At 39.2% G+C, this 24,232-nt stretch overlaps 1 protein-coding gene across 9 annotated transcripts in view; it reads right to left on the reverse strand.

Annotated features, from left to right (window-relative positions):
- pitpnm3 (PITPNM family member 3) overlaps positions 1-24,232 on the reverse strand; it is an 89,233-nt gene that overhangs the window by 6,534 nt on the left and 58,467 nt on the right. For all 9 annotated transcript variants that reach the window (XR_014607888.1, XR_014607889.1, XR_014607890.1 and 6 more), the window contains exons 6-13: positions 20,127-20,316; positions 18,679-18,786; positions 16,294-16,466; positions 13,652-13,809; positions 13,339-13,509; positions 8,070-8,270; positions 7,464-7,612; positions 2,792-2,908 (exon numbers count right to left, since the gene is read on the reverse strand). Coding sequence is in view for 2 of the 9 variants with exons in the window: in XM_084125749.1 (XP_083981875.1) it covers positions 2,792-2,908; positions 7,464-7,612; positions 8,070-8,270; positions 13,339-13,509; positions 13,652-13,809; positions 16,294-16,466; positions 18,679-18,786; positions 20,127-20,316 (1,267 nt within the window). In the remaining 7 variants the exon portion in view is untranslated. The remainder of the gene's footprint in view (positions 1-2,791; positions 2,909-7,463; positions 7,613-8,069; positions 8,271-13,338; positions 13,510-13,651; positions 13,810-16,293; positions 16,467-18,678; positions 18,787-20,126; positions 20,317-24,232) is intronic.

The following is a 24,232-nucleotide window of genomic DNA, read 5'->3' on the forward strand; positions in this document are numbered from 1 at the left end:
TACTGCCTTGCACCATTATTGATAGTTGGGGGGGGGGGGGGGGGGGGGGGGGGGGCAGAAAGGGGCAGTTTCATAAGTATGCAGTACAAAGTCCTTCCAAAAGAGGGTGTCATACTCTAATCCTTCCCTTCTTCAATACATTTAATTTAATGATAACGCTGTTCACACAGAGCCCAGTGAAGATAAATCCTACAGCCCCTGCTGAGTGTGAAATGTGAAATTAAAGCAAGCAAAAGACAGAGCTATGCAAATCCTGAGAATAACTGTCCGCAGTCACCTTCATGCCAGCAGAGGAAGCAGACAAACATAGAGAGGAAGATAAACACAAGAAGCTTTAACTCTGCCGCTTTATAGAGCAAAGGCAAGACTTTGAGACGGCGTCTGAATTCACAAAGCTTCCCCCATAAGCACGTCTTAAACGTCCCACTCACATACCAGCTATTATAGTAAAACTAATACTCTATGCATGAGACATCGTCATACTGATACTTGAATTAGCAAGCCCCACTAAAAAATATCAGTTTAAGTTAACGTCATGTAAACATTGACAACCAGAAATCGCCAACTCTCTTTGTAAATTAATCATTTTAGGTCATTTGGTCATGTTAGTGTGAATGTCACTTTAAAAAATAACTACTTAGCATGGTCACTTTAGGATGAGAAGCTAAGTACTGTGACTTTGTTAATATTATGCTATCATGTTGGCATGGCATGAATCCATACAGAGTTGTAACAGCCCAGTAAATAATTAGACCACACAAGCTAATGAGACTGATTGTGCAGATTTATCATTTAATGAAGCGGTTAAGCATTACCCAGCTTGCAGCCATTTGCATATTGATCAAGTCAGTCAATAAATCATCTTGGCATGGGCCTATACATGATTGCCATTTGATGGGCTATCCAAACAGACACGTACTGGTGCGATGTGCACACACTGCCAATAAGCAGCACACCGCAATATGTGCTGGTGACACACCTGAGTGGATCTTCAGACACAAGACTGATCCAACATAGGAGCATGTTGCTATGTAGGAAAAGCATGGATTCAGGTTGGTGCCAACTTTATGCCTTGCAGGTCGTTCACTGAGCCAAAATGATGCAGCATATATACACAAATGCACAAGTGGACAAAGACATTCTCACAACAGAATCAGGAGTCTTTCGAAAACAACACGACCGCATAGAAACACCTTTGAAAGGCTAGCAAGAGCTCTGATCAAACTCTATTGAGGCCATCAGCGCATTGAGAAGGGCTCAGCGGGCGGAAGAAATACATGCAATTTCAGATCAAGGTCCTGAGTGATCAAAACACCATTCCCTGTGAAAAGAAAAGGTAGCGGCGATAACACACAGAAGTGTTTCTGCAAGCTATACTTAATTTCAGTGAAGGACTGGGAAAAACTGTTATGGCGGGTTCTTTTGAACATGAGCCTAACACATACCCAAAGTAAGCCTGCACAGACACCAGTTTTCAACAGCACTGTTAGGTAATTGTGTTGATGTGCCTCCGAGCACTAAATCAAGGTCAGCTGTGATGCTTATTTTTGTAAAGCACAGATTTCTGCCCACACACACTGAGCTATTGTGCCGCATTTGAGAAACTCAAAGCATTGGCAGAGAGGGGATATTTTTAGTTCTTCTACAATGTCAGGACTCTGCTGCAGTCCACATTTTTACTTGAGTGATATGAGTGTGTGAGCGTACGACTGTCTGCAGACCAGAGTCTGAAATTAATCAGGGCTCCGGGATAAAAATGCCATTGAAAGGGAAATACTGTAAATGCTCTGAATATTTAAATGTAGGGGCCAAAAAATGTCCCCAATCGAAACAGCTATTACACCAAATCTACATTGACAGCAGAGAAGTATACTTTACAATCTGACACTCAGACCAGCCAATTATTTTAAATTAAGCACTGATATTAAAATGATGCCGCATATCGATAAGCTGATAAATATTTGTATGCTATGGCCGATAATATTCTAAAAATAAAATATTAAATTTTTTTTTTTTTAAATATTCCAGAATATTTCTTAAATGAATTAAAAGAATAAAACACTAACAATTCAGATAAATCATTTTAATGCGCCATTTTAAGTTGGCAAGAAATGGAAATTTACCCTTTTTATTTTCTAAATGCATACTGTGAACCATTCATCTGTAAGTTTACATTTTTTAAATCATAAGTGGATTATTTGGTGAAAACTATTAACGTATGCCAGACTTTTCCAGTCATTTCATCCTCACATTTCTTAACAATCGTCTGCAAGCTCGCGTTCAGATTTGTCTCCATTTTTCTTATTCAATAATCCATTTCACTTGGATGTGTGTCACAATATGATAAAAAATTATCTGCAGCTACTTCTGTTACACTGCAATAAGGATCCAACATTGACAGATACAATAAAAAAACCTATCAGACGATAAGCAATATAGTATCAATATATCATGCAGTGCAATTTATAAGGCTAGAAAAACAATATTTCCACATATTAGCTTCTGAAAATCAATTCTAAGGGTCAAATATTACCTCATAATAAAGATATGACACTGCTGCAAACAGATAGTTCAATCACATTGACATCTAACTGATGGCTAGCCTTACTCAGCAGATTTCATGCACAGAGGTCTACAATTAATCACAACAGACACTTATAATGAAGAAAAGGTTGATCTTGCATCACGTCATCAGCAGGCCTGGGCTAAAGAGCAAAGCTTAATGGTGTTTGGAGATCTTCCAATGCATGTGAGGGTGTGTTTTTGTCAGCATGGCCGTGTTTGTCCTTACCCTAAGCTTGACGTGCGTGCGTCTGCGTAGCCACTTCTCTCTTGGGCTTGAAGGGGAGAAGGGGGCGGAGTCAGAGTTGTCTGTCTCTTTGGCTTTCGCATAGTCACAGTGCATCACCTGTCAATCAATCACACAGATATTGGAAACCAACCATTACTGTCATCAAGAGGCTGTTTAACCTCTAAGAGAGACTAAAGGTAAAGTGTGTAATTTCTGCGGCACTAGAAACGCCACAGCAATTGCAATTGTTTTTCAATAGGTAATAAGTTTCCTGCTTGCCCTTGGCTGGACAAACATATAATCCCACCCTAAATGTACACCACTGGTTAAGCCAGATGCAGAGATGTTAGACAACAAATTGCTTATAGTAGTACTACACATTATACTTGGATAGAAATGATTCAAAATGGACAATAAAATGTCAAGTCATCTATTTATACACTCACCTAAAGGATTATTAGGAACACCATACTAATACTGTGTTTGACCCCCTTTCGCCTTCAGAACTGCCTTATTTCTACGTGGCATTGATTCAACAAGGTGCTGAAAGCATTCTTTAGAAATGTTGGCCATATTGATAGGATAGCATCTTGCAGTTGATGGAGATTTGTGGGATGCATATCCAGGGCACGAAGCTCCCGTTCCACCACATCCCAAAGATGCTCTATTGGGTTGAGATCTGGTGACTGTGGGGGCCATTTTAGTACAGTGAACTCATTGTCATGTTCAAGAAACCAATTTGAAATGATTCGAGCTTTGTGACATGGTGCATTATCCTGCTGGAAGTAGCCATCAGAGGATGGGTACATGGTGGTCATAAAGGGATGGACATGGTCAGAAACAATGCTCAGGTAGGCCGTGGCATTTAAACGATGCCCAATTGACCTATGGCTAAGCCACGCCCCCTCCACTCACTCGGACAAACAGTCAACATTCGGTAACAGGCGCTATGGCAGCTGTCACAGTTGGAGACATTTCACAGGAGGCAATTGATGATTTTTGGAGACAGAAAGATTATTTATCATCTAAAAGTCACCAAAAGGGCCTTAACTATGCATTGGAGGGTTATATTAATCATTTTATTTTGAGAAGGTCGAAGCTCCAGACAAAGATTTAACGTTACAGGTCAGTGTGTAAACGTTATAGTTTGGTGGTATTTCTCTTCAAACGCTCGCTTTATACGCGCAAATTTGACGCTCTATTCGCGTTTGGTGTGAACGCAGCATAATGAACAATGCTGGAATGCGTGTGTGTGTGTGTGTCAGAGAGAGAGAGAGGCGCGGGCGCGATCGAACAGTGGAAACATAAAAACATACTCCATTTTGTTCATACAGGACATCATTAAAACCTGCAAAGTGTTTAGCCTACTTATATTTGTGTAAAACACAACAATGTGCTTTTGTCAAACTGCAACGCAGCTAGAAGCTAGGCTAACGTTACTTTAGAGATGTTAAAGATAATGTTCAAATACGTTGTTGACTTACCTTAGAACAGATGTAGACATCCTTGTTTAATTTATCCACGTTTAGTTGGTGTTGTGGTCTAAGTTACCGCATAAATTAATCCAGAGCAGACACTTCTCGGTTGAGATGTGGTTTGGGAAAGGGTAAAAAATACACACCGTCGCACAGCCTCTCAGGATACCTAGTGTTGGAGTTGAATGTACCCCATGCACACCGTTTGACCATTTTAAACTTAAAATGACAAGAAAAAACAGATAAAAACGAATGAAAACTGACTAACTGCAATGCATTTCAATGGACGTGGAAGCAGAGAATGTCCGAGTGTATTGGGTTAGCTATGCGCACTGTGATTGGCTCATCACGTTTGGGGGCGTGGCTTAGCCATAGGTCAATTGGCACTAAGGGGCCTAAAGTGTGCCAAGAAAACATCCCCCACACCATTACACCACCACCACCAGCCTGCACAGTGGTAACAAGGCATGATGGATCCATGTTCTCATTCTGTTTACGCTAAATTCTGACTCTACCATCTGAATGTCTCAACAGAAATCGAGACTCATCAGACCAGGCAACATTTTTCCAGTCTTCAACTGTCCAATTTTGGTGAGCTCGTGCAAATTGTAGCCTCTTTTTCCTATTTGTAGTGGAGATGAGTGGTACCCGGTGGGGTCTTCTGCTGTTGTAGCCCATCCGCCTCAAGGTTGTGTGTGTTGTGGCTTCACAAATGCTTTGCTGCATACCTCGGTTGTAACGAGTGGTTATTTCAGTCAAAGTTGCTCTTCTATCAGCTTGAATCAGTCGGCCCATTCTCCTCTGACCTATTGCATCAACAAGGCATTTTCGCCCACAGGACTGCCGCATACTGGATGTTTTTCCCTTTTCACACCATTCTTTGTAAACCCTAGAAATGGTTGTGCGTGAAAATCCCAGTAACTGAGCAGATTGTGAAATACTCAGACCGGCCCGTCTGGCACCAACAAATATGCCACGCTCAAAATTGCTTAAATCACCTTTCTTTCCCATTCTGACATTCAGTTTGGAGTTCAGGACATAGTCTTGACCAGGACCACACCCCTAAATGCATTGAAGCAACTGCCATGTGATTGGTTGATTAGATAATTGCATTAATGAGAAATTGAACAGGTGTTCCTAATAATCCTTTAGGTGAGTGTATAGTGCTTTATACAATACAGATTGTTACAAAGCAGCATCACAGTTATAAAGAAAACAACAGAATCAATGATGCAAACTTCAATGATGAAAATTCATTCATATTTTGTTGTAAAGCAGCTCCAAAAGGATAATAGTGTAATTATTCAACTCAAGTCAGTTCAGTGTTGATTCAGTTCAGTTTAATAACTGTTTAAAATGTGTAGTAATGTGTTAAATCCAACTATGAATCAGCAGTATAGTCCTTTTTTCTTAAGGAATGACAAGTCAAGCTGTAATCATTTTCCATCCAAGCGCAGATAATAAGAAATGCTATTTTCCTAAGGATAAACAACAAAACATTCTTTAAATGCTGCAACTGAGCAGGTCTGATTGAATCAAAGTGCAGGTATAAAAACTTCAAATGAAATACAAGTCTCATAATTTGTCTTTTTTTTTTTTTTTGTGTTTCCTACAGCAACATAACTTGCTACTATGAGAAATACACCAACAATCAAAAGCGTTTTTATGACCTCTGGAATTTCACGAAAAGTTCACTCAGTGGATTCGGGTGTAGATGAAACGTCTTTGTTGCTGCAACATTTGAGCCGTATCAAGGGGATCATGTTTACTAGTCTTTCGTGTTACTCTTAAGGCTTGAGGATTTGCTGAATGTGAGACGAAAGCTACATTTGAGGACATAAATTATGTCAATCTTTGACTTTGATGAAGTTGTTTATATTGTATGCAGACTGTCAGGGAATGCGCTAACTGAATACAGGTGACACTGAATCCTAAACCAGACCCATCATAAGACAATTTTTCCGTTCAAATGACAGTCACAGCCAATCAGAATATATTTAATTGTTTAATATACAGCTATGTGGAGCAGGTGGCAGGAACAATGAGATTTTAGTGATGCTGCAGAAATATAAATCACATGACAAGCTGCAAGTCTCATGTCAATGTTTTTATTGGTAACTAAATATTAAACCATTATTTGTTTTCTCTGACTGAAATTAACCTTAATAAATATTAGATTGAACAAAAACTAATAAAAATGTCAAAAGCACATAACAAAAATTACCAAAATTCAAATGAAAACTAAAAATCTTTATAATTTGTATTAGTAAAGTAACATTGTGCCACGTTGCTTGAAGCGACCATAAATGGATAAAAAACATTTCTCATACTAAACGACCCATATTCAAATCTCTGAATGACACTTCAGCGAGACTTATCTAAATGTATAAGTGGTGTGTAATGACTTGATTATGTCATAATTGTGTCTACAATAATAGCTTTCTCAGACCCTGAGGAACGCATAATAATACGCCAAGGAGAGTTAACACAAAATACATAAACACTAAATACATAAAAGCACAAACTTTGCACACAGATAACAACACTATCTGGCGCGTGACACCTAAAACGAACACTGCAGCTGGAACTCTTGTCAGCTCTATCTCTCTTTCATGCAGGCAAAGACAATTATGAAGGAACTGCATTCAGAAAGATAGATTGGTCTATGATTTGCCTAAATTGACTACTTCCTCTCCACCTGTGCCGAGACATCTTCTTAAGAATGAATTTAATAAGAGGTGCCATTTGCATTTGACACTCTGAAGTGAAGCCTGCGTACATCTGCATTACGAAGTACATCGGTGATTTGATCTTCAAAAGTCTCTGAAAGTGAAGGACGTGCCACATTTATTTGTCTCTCAGCCAGAGGTTCAGGCTGATATGAATAAAAAAGGCATATTAGAATAAGATACAGCCCTTCGGGTGAATCGAAATATCCAGCACAAAAGACCAAGAGGAAGTAAGGGGATGAGTAAGAGAAACAGACAGACAGTAAGAGGAAAGAGAGAAATTCTGAGAACAGGGTATCTAAAATCTTTCTTCCTTCAGTCTTGTAATGTTGTACTAATTTGAGTTCTCTGGCACGAGGAGGGCAATAGTTTACATTTCTTTGACCTTAAAGATGCACAATAAAACAAAACAAAATACAGTTTTACCAAATCTGAGTGGACCTTGGCTGTGAATTGCTGTGAATGTACCTGTCGCAGAAGGAAGGCGACCACATCGGTTGATTCCCAGTAGGAAGCGTGGAACAGGTGAGGCAGAGCCACTGTGGGAAACGCCGTCAGGACGTCCGGGCAGTACAGAGAATAATCCAACCGCTTAGACCCCCACCATGTGCTGGAGACTATCACACACACATACATTTACACAGTTTATTTCAGTAAGGTTTATTTATTGTTTCCCCACTTTTAAGTCTGTTTTTCTAAATAATGCTCAACAGGCACACTCGCCACTATTGTACCGTTATATATTTCTCATTATCGTGAGACAGGTCTTGTAAGTATAAAGCAGTGTAAATAAAACTGTCATGTATTGGACTAATAACTGCCACTATGTCCTTTCTCTTCAGCTGAGATACGATCAACTTAAACAGGGTTAAATACACTGCGGCAGGTCTTTTGGCAGCACAGCGAGCTCTTAACACTGCATTGCTTGGCTGGAGAGCAAAAAGCATCTCTAATTATGAGGTTTGTGCAGTACGGAGTAAAGAGTAGGTCTGTCGAAAAGATAAAAGAGCTTTAGATAAACTTAGTGAGAGTTTAATTTTGTGCCCGAAGCTCGCCCACCCGCTGCCCACTCACTGTTGGCGATGGTGCCGCTCAGCCTGCTCTCCCAGCAGCCTGATAACTGGCTGTCCATGCTGGTCAAACTGGACCTGCGGACCTCAACGCCCACCCGCCCACCTGTGCTGTGTTCCGTCTGGACAGAGGAGGATTGCGGAGCGCCCACTGGAACCGCACTACCGGGAAGGAACACGTCAGGGTAGCTGTGGATATCGTTGACTGGAGGGAAAACAGATCATGATAGTGAAAGTTGGAAAAGTAGACAGGGTTATTGATTGGGGTTGGAACGATATAAACATTTTGGCTTTGGTACAATATCAGCCTCTGGTAATAATATCAGATCAATACCTTAGGCAGAACAAACAGTCTTGAGTGACTAATGGAGTGAAACAAAATGAAACTACAAACGAAACAAAGCTGCAATAATACCACAGTTCTCCACGTTACTTTTTCATATATACACATACACACACATTCATATATATATCTCTTTAAAAATATCTTATTTTTAACTTGGAAAATATATATACTTATATAAATTTTTTTAACGTGTCTGATGTTATATGTTATTAGGATCAGAATGATTCATCAGTTGGAGAGATTTTCTTTGATTTAATGGAAAGACTATAAATATGAATTCATATGCATGAATATGAATGTGTTTTTGCATGTGTGTGTGAGAAAGACATAAAGAAATAAAGAGAACTGAATTGATTACAGACAACACCACATCATGACCCAAGAAGAGCCTGTTTAAATTGAATTTATAAAACCCTCAGCCACCACACAACCAAACAACAAAAGCCTCCCTTTCACTCTCAATATAACTCACCATAACGTCAAACTATGTTTGTGCAAGGGATCTAAATGCTTCCTGACAGAGATCAAGCACTCTCCTTTTCTCCCTCTTTGAGAATACAGAATGACATACAGGTAGAAATTCTTTAAGTGACCGTCCTGGCTAATCTGTCCTTTTATATGCCTGCTGCCTCGTGCACACATGGCCTGTTATTTCTGACGGGGCATATTGAATCTGTTTTCATTAGTCCAGCAGCCTGTGCAGAAAACATCCCATTAGGCTGGCCCACATTACTGGCGCAACCACACGCATGTGTGAGCTTGAATATCAGTGTGTGACCTTGGCAACTGTGTACCACTGACCACTACAGGTAGTAAAGAGCACCTCACCTCTGTTCAGTTGCACTACCAAGGACTGAAATGCTTCAGGAAAAGCTTGTTTCATGCTGAGCTAATCAAAATGACCACAGCAGATCACAGTTGAAAGTCAATTGGCTTTGTGTGCTATTGAGAAGGTGATTAACTACACCTGGTTGGGTTTACAAGTAATTTTTAGGAGGGGGGTGATTCTGTTTTTTAATTTTTTTTTTTTTTTAATGACAAGTTGGTATTATATCTTTCACTTGGATGTTATAAGTTGTAAATACAGCTGAATAAAACAAAAATTGTTTTAGTCCGTTTTCATTTCAGGCTGCAAAGCAACAAAATGTGAATATTTTAAAGGGGGGTGATTATTTTCTATACCCACTGTATAGTATCATGGCAAGGCACTAATATACATTTTTATAATGTTATATGATGCAATATTTACTATGTTATTGTTGATTAAACTAATTTTCTGAAAGGCTAAAAATATTGCTATATTAATATAAATATATGATATTTTTCTGCTGGTGGAAATCTTACAAAAAAGGAGATGGGACGAGTTATAATGATTGCAACAGCCCTGGTAATAGGGGTCAGGAAAAGGGGAAACGATGAGCAGGACGGAGAGCTGGTGGACAGGGAGCACAGTCCTGAGGCTGTGTGTGAATTCTAAACAGGGGCAGTCCTATCAGTGCTGGTCATCAGAACGAGCTCCTGCGATTTTATAGCTTTCCAGTCATGCTGACATCTCTGAGAGCTGGGCTAAGGCGTGTTCAGAATGTGCTTATGCCCGCTCCAACCGTAGCCACAAATCTGCAAAGCTCCAGAGAGCCAAGCGCTCTGCTCTCCTATCTGGGTACGTTTTTGTAGAGTTAACCCCCACAGTCTTTGCGCTTGACCTTTTCCAAGGAGTTTTTGCTGGGCACAGGATGCATGGCTGCTCTGCTTAATTTCTCATGTCACTAAAGGCCCCAGAGCCAGACGCAAAATACAAATTCACAGGAGCTCTCTCTTCAGAAAGCGTGGACTGGAATCAGACAGCACCATTACACCAATCCTGGATAAATACAGGAAAAAAAAGACTGCTCTTTATGCAGACATGAGGAACGGACAGGGAGACCGATCACATTTACGATACAGAGTTCATTACCATTCCCAAAGCCATCTATTTATGTGAGCAATGGGCTTTTTACAACAATCCTGCTCAGTCTTACCAAGATGAAGCATGCATATAAATGGTAACAAACATATTCTGTTGTGATAACAACACTGATAAAAACATTTGTGTAAGAGCTTAGTTTGACAAATGAACAAACACTTGACTTGTGTACAGCAAGAGTACACAGATGCAGTGCTAATAATACATCAAAGAGGATAACCAAAAACATATAATTAAATAGCCACTTCCATGTTCATGAGTCATCCATTCAATTATAATTGATACGTAAGTAAGACATGAGCAACAGAGAGAATAAGAGATAGGGGATAAATGAAGGGGGCAGAAAGTGAAACTGAGGCTGTGAAAGTGACAGTGCTCTAGAATGTGACCAAAATGGTTGCAAGTGCAAAACAAAATATAAATGTTATTCAAAATTATAGGCAAATTTTATTACCATCAATGTAGTGTGATCAGATGTCACTTGGTCATCTATAGAGGGCATGTACACTACCGTTCTAAAGTCTGGAGTACGATTTTTTTTATTTATTCAAAATTGACAGTAAAGACTTTTATAGCATTACAAAAAATATATTTCAAATAAATTCTATTATTTAGAACTTTCAATCCAAAGAATCCTGAAATGTATGTTTCTATACAAAGTTACACATTTTCAAGGATGTGAATGAGGATCGTTTTCATAACGTTGTCTTCTGTATGCAAAAATGTTTCCTATTCTGCATCATTCTGTTCTATTTGACTTAAATCAACAAGTGGACTCGAGATATCCGAATTGCAAATATGACTCTAATTAGCCGGTTTTAATGAATCAATATAACAGACTGATTGAAAGCAATAACTATTAGAATCATCTAACGACTCCCCAAATCACCAAGTTTGTTAAAATGAGCTTACTGAGACCGACATTTACCAACATGTAATTGAAAGATACACAATTGTATTATTTTCTCCAAAGAATTAAAATGGTATGCATAGGTTTGGTTCATTCTTTTACATCCCTTTCTCACAAAACATGTAATTGATTGCTGGTTAAACATCAATACACTATACACCAGATGTGCACAACACAGACCAACCCACATACAGATAGTTTTCAAATATGCCTGAAGGACATGAGCTGGTGTGTTTAATTAAACTCTGCAGGGCTGTGGCCCTCATGAACTGAGTTTTTCACCCCTGGTATACACTTGAAGAACACTATACACACTATACATTTAATGAACTGAAGTGCATATACAATTACTATTTACGCACTGCAGTCCATCTATATTGAGTGATTCTATAATATTTAAAACACTTTAGGAGCCAGTTTTAGTTTGGAACCCTGGCTGAAGGTCAGAGACATGATGGCAGGGGAGCAACACTCAACTTTTAGGCGGGAAAAATGGAAACATACACTAGAACGCAATAAGAGAGGTCAATTGAGCGAGAGGTCTTGCTCAAAATACAGGCTTATTGGACTTGAAAGTGATCGGGCGACTCAGAGAAGATTGAAGACTAAGGCACGACAGGATACAGCATTTACTGCGCTGTAGAATAACACAAGAGAGACCTTTGAGATGAGGCCGAGGTGGTATATGAGCTCTGGGCATGAGGGGCTGAAAGCAATATGGAGAGGAATACAGAGTTCAGTGGAAAGAATCATGCTGCTCTTCAGCGTAATGAGAAAAAGAACTCCGTGATGTTGCTCCACATACGGCTTTAGAATCTCACTCCCCAGTTTTCAACTACTTGAAATGAATGGCTCCGGATTTTCCGGCCGCCAAATGAAATGAATCAATCCAAATGCACAGGAACAGCATAAACAGGAAAACAGATGGATATCAGATACATTTCTCACATTAAAGGCCTGCTGAGTAAATCTGTAATGATTCATAATGAAAGAACCTTACACATGGGAGGCCGTTCCAGAGATACTCCATTAGGATGGCAATTATTAACTACTGCATTAAAAACAGAGCATGTGTGAGTGGTGTGTGAGTGCATGCATTAAATTAGACACATCCATGCCTCGGTATCTAACAAATATTGTGACATTCTTCGCCTATGATCAGCAGAGTGAGACTTGATATAATTAAAAGTCAGTGTCACATTTCCTGTGAGACACAGACTCTTTCCTCTCAATGGCTGATGCCTCTCTCTGTTGCATTGTGCTGATGAGGGTTATAATCCCTTTTCTTTTCCAGGAAGATTGCACAGCTAATACTGTATATATATTTGCTTTCGTGTCAAATGATCTTTAAAACAGCTTATTTACACAACAGATTTGGAGTAGAGTTTTTTGTTTCTCGAGGTTATCTTCAAGATTTTCAGATGTTTACTTTTCATTATTTCAGTTCATTATGTCAAATCAATGTTTTCATCTTAGTATGTTTATTTTTGTTGATCATGTTTGTTTCAGATCAGCCACTGTTATTAGTTTCGCTTCACTTTAGTTCTCCGTTTACTTTGTTACTTCTAGTTCTAGGCCTAGTCTAGAATATAGGATGAGCCTAAAATGGATGACATACACCAATTAAATACATCTGCAAAGCAGGATAAAGTATGCTCTAAATAAATCAGGACCTCATTACAGGGTGAGACACCAGCCTGCAGAACTTGGTAAAGCTCCAGGGAATCTGACACGGAGTAAAATAATGTAAGGCACAGCATTGCTCAGGTTAGCGGTTATCTGTCAGGAAAAGGATGCATACGAAAAAAGGAAGTCACCGAAAAAATCCAGTGAGAAAGACTGCAGTTTCTTCACAAGAAAACATTGTTAACAACCGAACAAGAATCATTCCTCAAAATAGCACATAATTTGGCAGCCTAAGATAAGCGCATTACTGTGACAAAGCAATTATGAAACATAATAAAAGGAACAAATGAGTGAATATTGTGCTTTATTTGTGCATGTGGTTTAGCGCTGAACAGTTTAATTGATTCTCAACGGGATATCTCACTCACCGATAAGGGTGGAGCGGCCGTCTCCCAGAGGGTAGCGCTGGTAGCGAGGAACAGGGAACGGAGGCAGTTTGTGGAATTCGGAGTGTAGCAAGGGCTCCAGTCTAGAGGCCGATGGGTCGGAGGGGTAAAACAGGTTGAAGATCTGTGAACACGCAGGCCGGAGTTGAGACACTGCAGGATAAAAAGAAAAGATAGACATGACTAAATTAATTGTAAATATGACTGAGGAGGAGGACAATCTAATGGGAATGTCTGCCAGTGTATCAAGAGGACAATATGTTCTGGTCATTAATTGGAGAATTTTTACACCAACCCTGGACAGCGGGAAGCACAGTGCGTCTCATGGCTAGCACCAATCCAAGAGGACAGCCCAACAGAAAACAATCCGACACCTCAAAGTCAAAGCGACCTGGATTCAACATTATACTGGTGCTGCTGCTTGGCCTCAGGTCTGTTCCATCCTGTATCAAACTGAATACACATATACACACACATAGATGAGATTTACTTCAAAAGTTACGCCACAGAGTTTTTGCCTTTGGATGACTCTGAACATTCTGGGAGTTGTTTAAGTCGCCCAAAATACCCAGAAAAAAACAAATCACAATGCACAGTTGTGCTCACGGATAGTTTACTTGCTACTAAGGGCTTCAACATAAATTCTGACTATCTGTTGTCAAAACCTGGTTTTGGTTTCGGCAAATCCAACAATTATTTCTTAATCAAATTGTCTGAACCAGTTTTCCTTGAAAAATGAAAAGAAAAAGAAATGCGGACCCTGATATAAAATTGTATCTAACCCCAATGGATTACAGCAAGAATCTTTCTGCTAGACCGTCAATAAGTATTTCCTCACTGCCTTTCAAATCTCCACTCTTTTTGCACATTGTTTGTCTTTATTATCATCACTCTACAAGTGATGACAGAAAAGCTCTTAAAGACTCTGACTGGCTATCTCACCTCAGACTGAGTGTGAAAAGGATGGGGTGTACAGGGCCCCGGGGACAGATGATTGGGAGTGAAATGTAGTACAGCTGAGGGGTATGGATGAGCTAAGTGATAAGTCTCCCTCCAGTCCAGCGCTATCAGTCCTGGGTGAGAGTTAGTGCTTTTGTCCGGCATTTCTCTAAGCAGCCCTATAGTAACTGCACAAAGCCCAAGATATAAAAATCTATGGCAAGATAACTTGCAATGCAAGGGCTGGTAATAAGAAGGTCGCTAGATCAATCATTCAGCGCTATCAGTCCTGGGTGAGAGTCAGTGCTTTTGTCCGGCATTTCTCTAAGCGGCCCTATAGTAACTGCACAAAGCCCAAGATATAAAAATCTATGGCAAGATAACTTGCAATGCAAGAGCTGGTAATGAGAAGGTCGCTAGATCAATCATCAATATCAATCACTAGGCCAACCTAGTGGTGGCACCATGGTGCCCTAAAGCAAGCATTTTTATTGTAAAAAAACCACTACTTTTTTTGTTTATTTTTGCATATCAATATGTATTTTCTAGATATATAAATAAAATGAGTTTGAGCTAACAGCAAATTTATCAAAATATTTAAACTTACATATAAATATACAATTTAATTTGTCACATTTGACAAAAGATTAAGCATGAATTATCAAATGAAGCACTTTTCCCAAAATGACACCTGTGGGGTAAAGTGTGCCAGATGCTTCCGCATAAGTTGTGCAAGTTACTTAACTAATAGCGCTAGAAAGCTTTGCATCCAGGAAATATTATGTAAAAAACATGTTGAAAATATCACTACAATAAAATATACTGATTATTACAGTATAATATATAATATTAATATTTGCATTTTGAATATTTAAAAAAACTGAAGTTTAATATTACAAATTACAATATATATGCAAAATATGTTGAAAATTGTTTCACAACATTAAAATATTCAGGATAATAGTACAATATCATCATTAATAAATACATACATAAATCCTGTAAATAAATAGTTTTAAAAAATGTTTCACAACTTTTAGAATAAATATATTAATTATAATTTTATATTATAATATCATATAATATAGCATTTAAGATTTTGGGAAATTGCAAAGAGCTTTTTAAAATAATGTATTTATTCTTATTTGTGTTTAAATTTGATTTATTCTTAATTTATTCTTCAGTGACTTAATTTACCCCTCGACATGACACAGCTTAACCCTACCTCAAATCTGCACAAGTACTACTTTATTTGATATGTAATTTTATGCACAGTGACATAACAAATTACTAGCTCTAATCGAGGGTAAAACACGGAATGCTACTGTTTTAGGAACTATTTTAATAAAAGAGCTGTGCTGAAGGTTTGTGACAACAAAAGTGCTGAGAAATCTCTCTTGACACATCAATACCCTAAATAGCATCATTTAGAAGATAAACAGTTGGATGTTTGGACCTTTGCCGCCGTGGCATTGAGCAACTTCTATTGAAAAGGCATCGTTCAGTCAGCGCCTCATTCTCTCATACAGTACTTGCACACTGACTGCAGCTGTGACTATTAATAGCACTGCAGCACGCAACATGCCATCGAGCAGCCAATATTGATAAACAGAAATGGGAAAAAGAGTGACACATTTATGGATGGCTTGGCCAGCGGGACACATCTGGGTAATCTTGTTCTGATTTCTTCTTACCAGAAAAGAAGTAGATTCACTGATAATCCAAAAAATAGAGAATGACTAAGGATGCTGATCTGCTGCAAAAAGAATTTTAAATTGAATTCTCTTCTGCCATTGTTTGAACAAAAACATAGTCCCACCTCAAACTCACGCTATTGGTTAGGCCAATGTTAACATGTCAGACTACTCCAAAAAAAACAAGAGCAATGCTGAAAATGCCTCTTCAGGAATTGTCTCTGCATGGAGAAAATATTGCAGTAGAAACACTCACTTAAAGCATCATAAAACAGCATTTGGTCTCTGTTCTTGTATGCTGTACCTGCTGAGGAATGGGTGGTGCTGGCTGCCAGAAGAGTCTCCATCATACGAGTCGCTCTGTTTGCGGCTGAGTGGAGTTCTCCTGTTGCGGGTCTCACTGGGGGCAGATAGGTCGATGTTGCTCCTGCTAAGACGTTTGCTGGAGCTCAGGCTCGGACTGACCTCAGGGTTATCCTGAGTGTGTGGGAAAAGTGAGACAGCTGGTTGAATAGAGTCATTGTTTATATAATTGTGAAAATAATATAAGCGAGTGCTGAAGTAGAGTGTCAAAGTCTGCCTGGTGTGACAGATGTTCTGTGCTCCCTGAAGATCTGATTGAAAAACCCACAGGAATTTGCTCAGAAGTTGCTCCTTCATAGCTCAGAGGACTAAATTGAGCTCTTGGTGATGTTTCATCGACTTTGTCTCAGAGCATTCAGGGATAGAAATAGATAATGAGACAACTGTCAACATTCAGAGTTAAAGCTATAAAATAAATGTGGATAGAATAGCTCAGATTATTTTGCTATGAATTTTAATGAGACATTTTGGATATTGAGATATTCAGGCTTTCACATCTTGGCATATCTGAGCAGAGTTTGCAGCATTGTTGAGATCTCATCTACAACCTTAAAGATGTGATACTAACAAGGGGAAAAAACAGAGAAGCAGAAGACTTAAGCAAATGCCTCCATTTATTCTCCAATAACATCTCATTGCAGTCTAAGAGATCTCAATTTTAGGGATGCAAAATATATCAGTAATATACCAGTATATATATACAGTATATACAGTGAGGAAAATAAGTATTTGAACACCCTGCTATTTAGCAAATTCTCCCACTTGGAAATCATGGAGGGGTCTGAAATTGTCATCGTAGGTGCATGTCCACTGTGAGAGACATAATCTAAAAAAAAAAATCCAGAAATCACAATGTATGATTTTTTAACTATTTATTTGTATGATACAGCTGCAAATAAGTATTTGAACACCTGTCTATCAGCTAGAATTCTGACCCTCAAAGACCTGTTAGTCTGCCTTTAAAATGTCCACCTCCACTCCATTTATTATCCTAAATTAGATGCACCTGTTTGAGGTTGTTAGCTGCATAAAGACACCTGTCCACCCCATACAATCAGTAAGAATCCAACTACTAACATGGCCAAGACCAAAGAGCTGTCCAAAGACACTAGAGACAAAATTGTACACCTCCACAAGGCTGGAAAGGGCTACGGGGAAATTGCCAAGCAGCTTGGTGAAAAAAGGTCCACTGTTGGAGCAATCATTAGAAAATGGAAGAAGCTAAACATGACTGTCAATCTCCCTCGGACTGGGGCTCCATGCAAGATCTCACCTCGTGGGGTCTCAATGATCCTAAGAAAGGTGAGAAATCAGCCCAGAACTACACGGGAGGAGCTGGTCAATGACCTGAAAAGAGCTGGGACCACCGTTTCCAAGGTTACTGTTGGTAATACACTAAGACGTCATGGTTTGAAATCATGCATGGCACGGAAGGTTCCCCCATAATTCCACTAAACGTGTTTGGAGGAAGAAGAATGATGAGTACCATCCCAAGAACACCATCCCTACTGTGAAGCATGGGGGTGGTAGCATCATGCTTTGGGGGTGTTTTTCTGCACATGGGACAGGGCGACTGCACTGTATTAAGGAGAGGATGACCGGGGCCATGTATTGCGAGATTTTGGGGAACAACCTCCTTCCCACAGTTAGAGCACTGAAGATGGGTCGAGGCTGGGTCTTCCAACATGACAATGACCCGAAGCACACAGCCAGAATAACCATGGAGTGGCTCTGTAAGAAGCATATCAAGGTTCTGGCGTGGCCTAGCCAGTCTCCAGACCTAAACCCAATAGAGAATCTTTGGAGGGAGCTCAAACTCCGTGTTTCTCAGCGACAGCACAGAAACCTGACTGATCTAGAGAAGATCTGTGTGGAGGAGTGGGCCAAAATCCCTCCTGCAGTGTGTGCAAACCTGGTGAAAAACTACAGGAAACGTTTGACCTCTGTAATTGCAAACAAAGGCTACTGTACCAAATATTAACATTGATTTTCTCAGGTGTTCAAATACTTATTTGCAGCTGTATCATACAAATAAATAGTTAAAAAATCATACATTGTGATTTCTGGAATTTTTTTTTTGGATTATATCTCTCACAGTGGACATGCACCTACGATGACAATTTCAGACCCCTCCATGATTTCTAAGTGGGAGAACTTGCAAAATAGCAGGGTGTTCAAATACTTATTTTCCTCACTGTATAATGTCAACAGTGCATTCCCACTAAAAGTGATTTTTTACTAGAACCACAATAAGACAAGAAAGAAAAGAACAAAAGAAGTTACAGATGTGTTAGAAAACGGAATGATTCAGTGTTTAAGAACAAACCTTTAAGCTCTCTGTGCTGTTATGTCGGCTGCTGTGTCGTGGGCTGTTGCTGAAACAGAGAGCGTCGAAACACAGCACACCTCCCACACAGTCACCCAACAAACACACCTGTACAAAACACACACACAAACTAATTCAGCCAGAATCAGTGCAGTGTTATTGCATGCAATCAACACCGTCAGGCAAATCTCAAGATTGCATAATGACACCTCAATCTACAGTGAAGCCTGACAGTAAATAACACGTTTAATTAATTGCACAGAAATAACACAGCGGCAACTCTAGCGCTTTCCTATTTGATGCTGATGAGCACAAATAATGTATAGATGCTCCAAAAACAAACAAATCCACAGGTCTAATTATCAGTGTCAGCAAGAGACGAGTATGTGCCACAATGAACTACACGGCTATGACCATGTCAAAAAGCACACCAATTTTTCTGCAAAACGTGAGGGCTAATATGCTATTTGAACAGTCCGGCTCCCTAGAGAGTCAACACTTGACACACAGCTCATAAACTGCAGTCACCACTTTAGGAAATCATTGTGCCTCCTAAATTGACAGGAGTGTGTTATTGTATTAATCATGTGAGATTATGGAGTAAGATGAGTGGAAAGACCCCCTCCTTTTTGTCTGTTTTGAATGACTCATCACTGATGAGTCACTATCCCTGCCACAGACCCACACACCCTTCCCACTGCTGCTCCAGACAGCATTTGCCTTCCTAATACTGATCTGGGACTGCCTTCATCTGCCTGTGTGGCCCAATCTCGATTGTCATGGAAAAGCAGTCAAAAATGGTTTCAGGGTTGAGATGCAATCGCATGCAGTCACTTTTTCCATTGCCTGACCACTTTTTTTGTGAGGTTGGTTCCAGAAGTATAATTTACATACATTTTTCCTATAGGGATTTTTGTTAAAACGTTATAAGCCATGAACTGAACCAACCAGCTACAAGGTAAATCACAACTTTAGAGACTTTGATTTGAAGCAAAATTTTTTTTTGAAAATCAACAAAATCACAAAGGTACAAGTAGTATTTAACAGGTTTAATGAGGGAAAGAACTACAATCCCATGAAACATTGTGAAAGACAATCAAATTAAAAACAATGAAGAAATAAAAATTATTAATTTAAAGTTGTTGATTATATAAATAGAAACAATACACTTGCATATGCATATACAAATAATTAAGAATTTGAGAGAGTAGCTGTTAAACACAATTCTGATAATAAGTTGAAATCGGGAGTTTTGCATGAGGATGGAAAACTTTTCACTCATGCATGTTTCACTCATGTTTAATTTATCACACAAATTTGCCACATTGTCCAACAGAAAGCTGTTTGGTTTGAAAGGGACTTCTGTTTGAGCGATGCTTTATGCATGGACATTTTGCCAATGGCTAATAAGACTGCAACTTAATATTGTTGGGCGCTCCTGAACTCACCTGTCCTGTGAACCCCTGTCCCTCTGGAGACTGCAGAAAGCTGTGGTACACCTGGTTGGCCCGGGAAATCACGGTCGCGACGGCATCTTGGTAGTGTGGAGCAGCTATGGCGAGCAGCGGTAAAGCGGCCAGAGGTAGATGGTCTACACTGCTAGACACGCAACTCTCATCGTAGCTATAAGGATTCAGACTGTGGAAGAGAAAAGCATGTTAAAAGTCCATACTGATGGCCCCGTGACAAAGCAACTGACACAAAACATTTTTGTTTTGCTACCCTTCCGAACTTTAAGAGATTTAGTTCCCAAAACACTACATCAGCAAGTTTAATGACGGCATACGTTGGTACAAGTTGGAAATTAGCTAAATAACCAGCCACTATGTTTCAAAAAACAGCCTGACCACTTTAAGTTACAGTAGTTGTAGTTACAGTAGTTACAAACTTGTTGTTTGTCCAAGATGTCTACCAGCTAACAACTAGCTCAGGCGAGCTAATAACCAACTCGGATGAGATAAAGACCAGCTCAGACTAGTTGATGACCAGTTTTGACTCGCTAATGACCATCTTAGACAAGCTAGAATAGCTCATACTACCTAATTACCAGCTTTGACCAGCTACTGACCAGCTTAGACCAGCTGATGAACAGTTATACCAGATAATGAGCAGCTTGAACTAGCTAATGACCAGTTCTGACTACCTAATGACCTGCTTTGACTAGCTAATGATCACCTTAGACCAACTAATGACCATCTTAGACCAGCTGATAAACAACTTAGACCAGCTACAAACGGATTACCATGTTCCAATATACTGCTAACCGCAAAAAAAGTTGGATTTTTCAGCACAGATGATTAAAAAGTGTGACTCAGATCAGAGAGATGACGATGATGCAACTCGACAAGAGGAATTACAGAGCTTGTCCAAGTACCACTGAGCAAGCCAAGGTGCTTTATCATGCTGCACTGCATGAGTCTGCATGAGCCCACAGCATAAAAGTGAAAGATCGCCCTGGCCCACCGTTGTCACCTTGAACAGCTGGGCTAACCCCAGAGCCATTGATCAAGCACAGAGATTAGTGACCCGAAGGCTCTGACAGAGAGACACGGTGCTGGGGCAAGAGCTCCAAAATAATTGTACCTGTTTGAGGAGAAACACCAATCAGTGGTCTAAGTGGTCAAAACTTGCAAATTTGGCTTTATCTGGTTTGACAAACTGCCCTAAGTTAAAAAAAAGTATATATAGTTAGAATTTTAAATCGTTTATTTCAAATTCGAATTGCAATTCTGGATTATGTTTGCTACCTCAATTCAAATTTATTTACATTCAAGTACTGATTTGGAATTTAACACTCATTCTCAATTCTAATCTGAATAGTGCCAAACCCTGGCGACAAAATGGCAGTGATGTGCAGAGCGAAGATATGAAACTTCCCAAGTGTGTAGTTGTGATAGGCTGTTGCTTGGCGAATTGTGGCACAGGCTACTTGTGATAAATGACTGTTGAAGGTGATGCCTCCAAGTGGAAATGAACAAGTCCCAAATGGATCTGTCTGTTGGAGACCTGAAATAGTAGTCAAGCTCCTTTTATCATCCTGTTGTCTGGGGGAAACTATGTAGCTGAAGGAAGTCACAGAGGAGTCACTTCTCTGATTATAATGATAATTCATAAGCTCATTGTAATCAGTCTTCGTGACATTGCCCAATGTTCCACAAAAGCGGGTCCATTTACATCTTAATCAGCAGAGAAAGTCGTCTTCTCCTTTGTCCCTCTCTTATGATCTACTGCTATTTTGTTGTAGTATTCTTCTGATAACATGCAAAAATTTCCTCCAAACTGTGCTCTGCCCACTGATCTTTACCCTGACTCCTTACAAGGCTAGGCTAATGCGCTATGACCCTGTGTGAACAGTAGTTCCTGTCATGTTTACATGAACTCTCTTAGCTGGAGAAGGACACAGCCATTACAGTAACAAGCCAGCAGACCAGGGGCCAGCCCTATTAGACATGCTCCACAGCAGGAGAGGAGCACCTCCAAACCACTCAGTATGCCCCCTAACTGAATTTATTATTTATTTACACAGTCTGTAATTAATATTTGGTCCATGCTAGCAGCTGGCATTGTTGCTGATACCTCACTAATATGAATATGCCAGGCTGGGTAATGAAGTCTAACAACCTGTCATAATTTTTAAGGGTAATGACTGTGCTTTCTGATACTTTTTAGTGTTTACTCTCAATAGGTAGCTCTCAAGTGTAGCTTTGTAGGCTGTCCATCACAAATGGCTGTCCTTCACAAATTCAAATGGCTGTAGTAAGACAGAATAACAACAATAAACTGTAAAAACAAACCATGTTACAAAATGTTATATAAAGAAAACACTAGGTCCAGGCTAAACTAACATGATACAGCAATATTTTTTCAAATATTTTCTGTGAGTGTTAGTTATGCGGTTGCTAATGTATTCTGAGCAGTTTCAAAATGCCGATATTGTTGCTAGGTGGTGCTATAGGTGGATACTAGTGTTCTAGGTGGTTACTTTAGTCAAAAGAGCCCATTAAGCCCAGGCGAGTCTCAGTTCCCTTCTTCGCTAGGTGAGAATTTAAAGTCAGATTGCTTTGAAAAGTAATAGCACACCTGCTCTCAACAAGCTGAATGATTTGAGGTGTTATTCATGTCCTTAGCAAAAACAGCACCTTAAGAACATGTCTTTTTGAGCTGCCTACAATTTTTTACCTGAGGGAACTAGTAAAAAAAAAAAAAATCTCACCAGAAAAAAAAAAAAATGTTAGAAAGAGGGATAGAAATTCACAAAGAAGAACTCTGTGAACTTTGTTGTGTGTCATAAAATATTGATTAGATGATCTAGTTTCCCTCCCTTAAAGGGTTAGTTCACCCAAAAATGAAAATTCTGTCAGTAATTACTCACCCTCATGTTGTTCCAACCCCGTAAGACTTTCGTTCATCTTCAGAACACAAATTAAGATATGTTTAAGAAATTAATACTTTTATTCAATGGATGCACTAATTGATTAAAAGTTATAGTAAAGACATCTATAATGTTACAAAAGATTTCTAATTCAAATAAATGCCGTTCTTTTAAACTTACTATTCAAATCCAAAATAAGAAAAAATTATTGTTTTTCACAAAATTATTTATCAGCAAAAAAAAAAAAGTCCACATTGATCAGAAATGTTTCCAAACCAAATCAGAATTTTAGATTTCTGAAGGATGAAGACTGGATTAATGGCTGCTAAAAATTCAGCTGTGCCATCCCAGGAATAAATAAATATACATTTTAAAAAAATATTAATATAGAAAATATTTTTTACTGTTTTTATAAATACAGCTTTGTTGAGCATAATACATTTCTTTAAAAAACAAAACAAATAAATCTTTTTAATGGTAGTGTAGTTCAACATTTCAAGTCTACCATATAAAATCATAGTCATTAACATATTTAACTCTCTGTTATGAATATCAAGCATAAATCAATAACACAAGCATTTATCCATCCATCCATCCATCCATCTAACATCTTACTAATCCTAGCATACTAATCCTACCGCCCTCATTAACGACGTTGGTAAAACTGACACAGGAGAAGTGACCCCTGTTCTTTCAAAGACAAAACCTTCCAAGCCTACTCAGATCAAATGAAGACCCCTGTACTCCCTGCTAGCCTGCTCCACAGGCGATGGCTTCTGGGTCTCAAAATAACCCAACTCCAGCTGAGGAGGGTGAGAGGAAGGAGTTTTGATCAATAACCCACCTTCAGACTGCCAAAAAACCTCTTGCAAATGCACAAGTGGGAGCTGAAATCTAACCAGACATCCACAAACACTGCTGCATGTAAGAAAGTCATCTGAAGATCTAATTTGCAGGGGAGTCATAAGTCTCACTTATGTTTATAAAGCATTAGCTCTCATTAATGGGATCTCTCTTCCGACCATTAGGGCTCAGATAAAAGATATGCATCTCTTTCTATTTCTCAAGCAACATAAGATTGTTAAATGGTAAATATTTCCTCTTCCTTTCCATGATGTTAGGGACCTAACAAGATGCATTGGCCACAAACAAATCCATTAGTTAACAAAAATAGCTTTAAAT

This window comes from Abramis brama (genome assembly GCF_963993115.1).
Source record: "Abramis brama genome assembly, chromosome: 10".
Classification (NCBI taxonomy): domain Eukaryota; kingdom Metazoa; phylum Chordata; class Actinopteri; order Cypriniformes; family Leuciscidae; genus Abramis; species Abramis brama.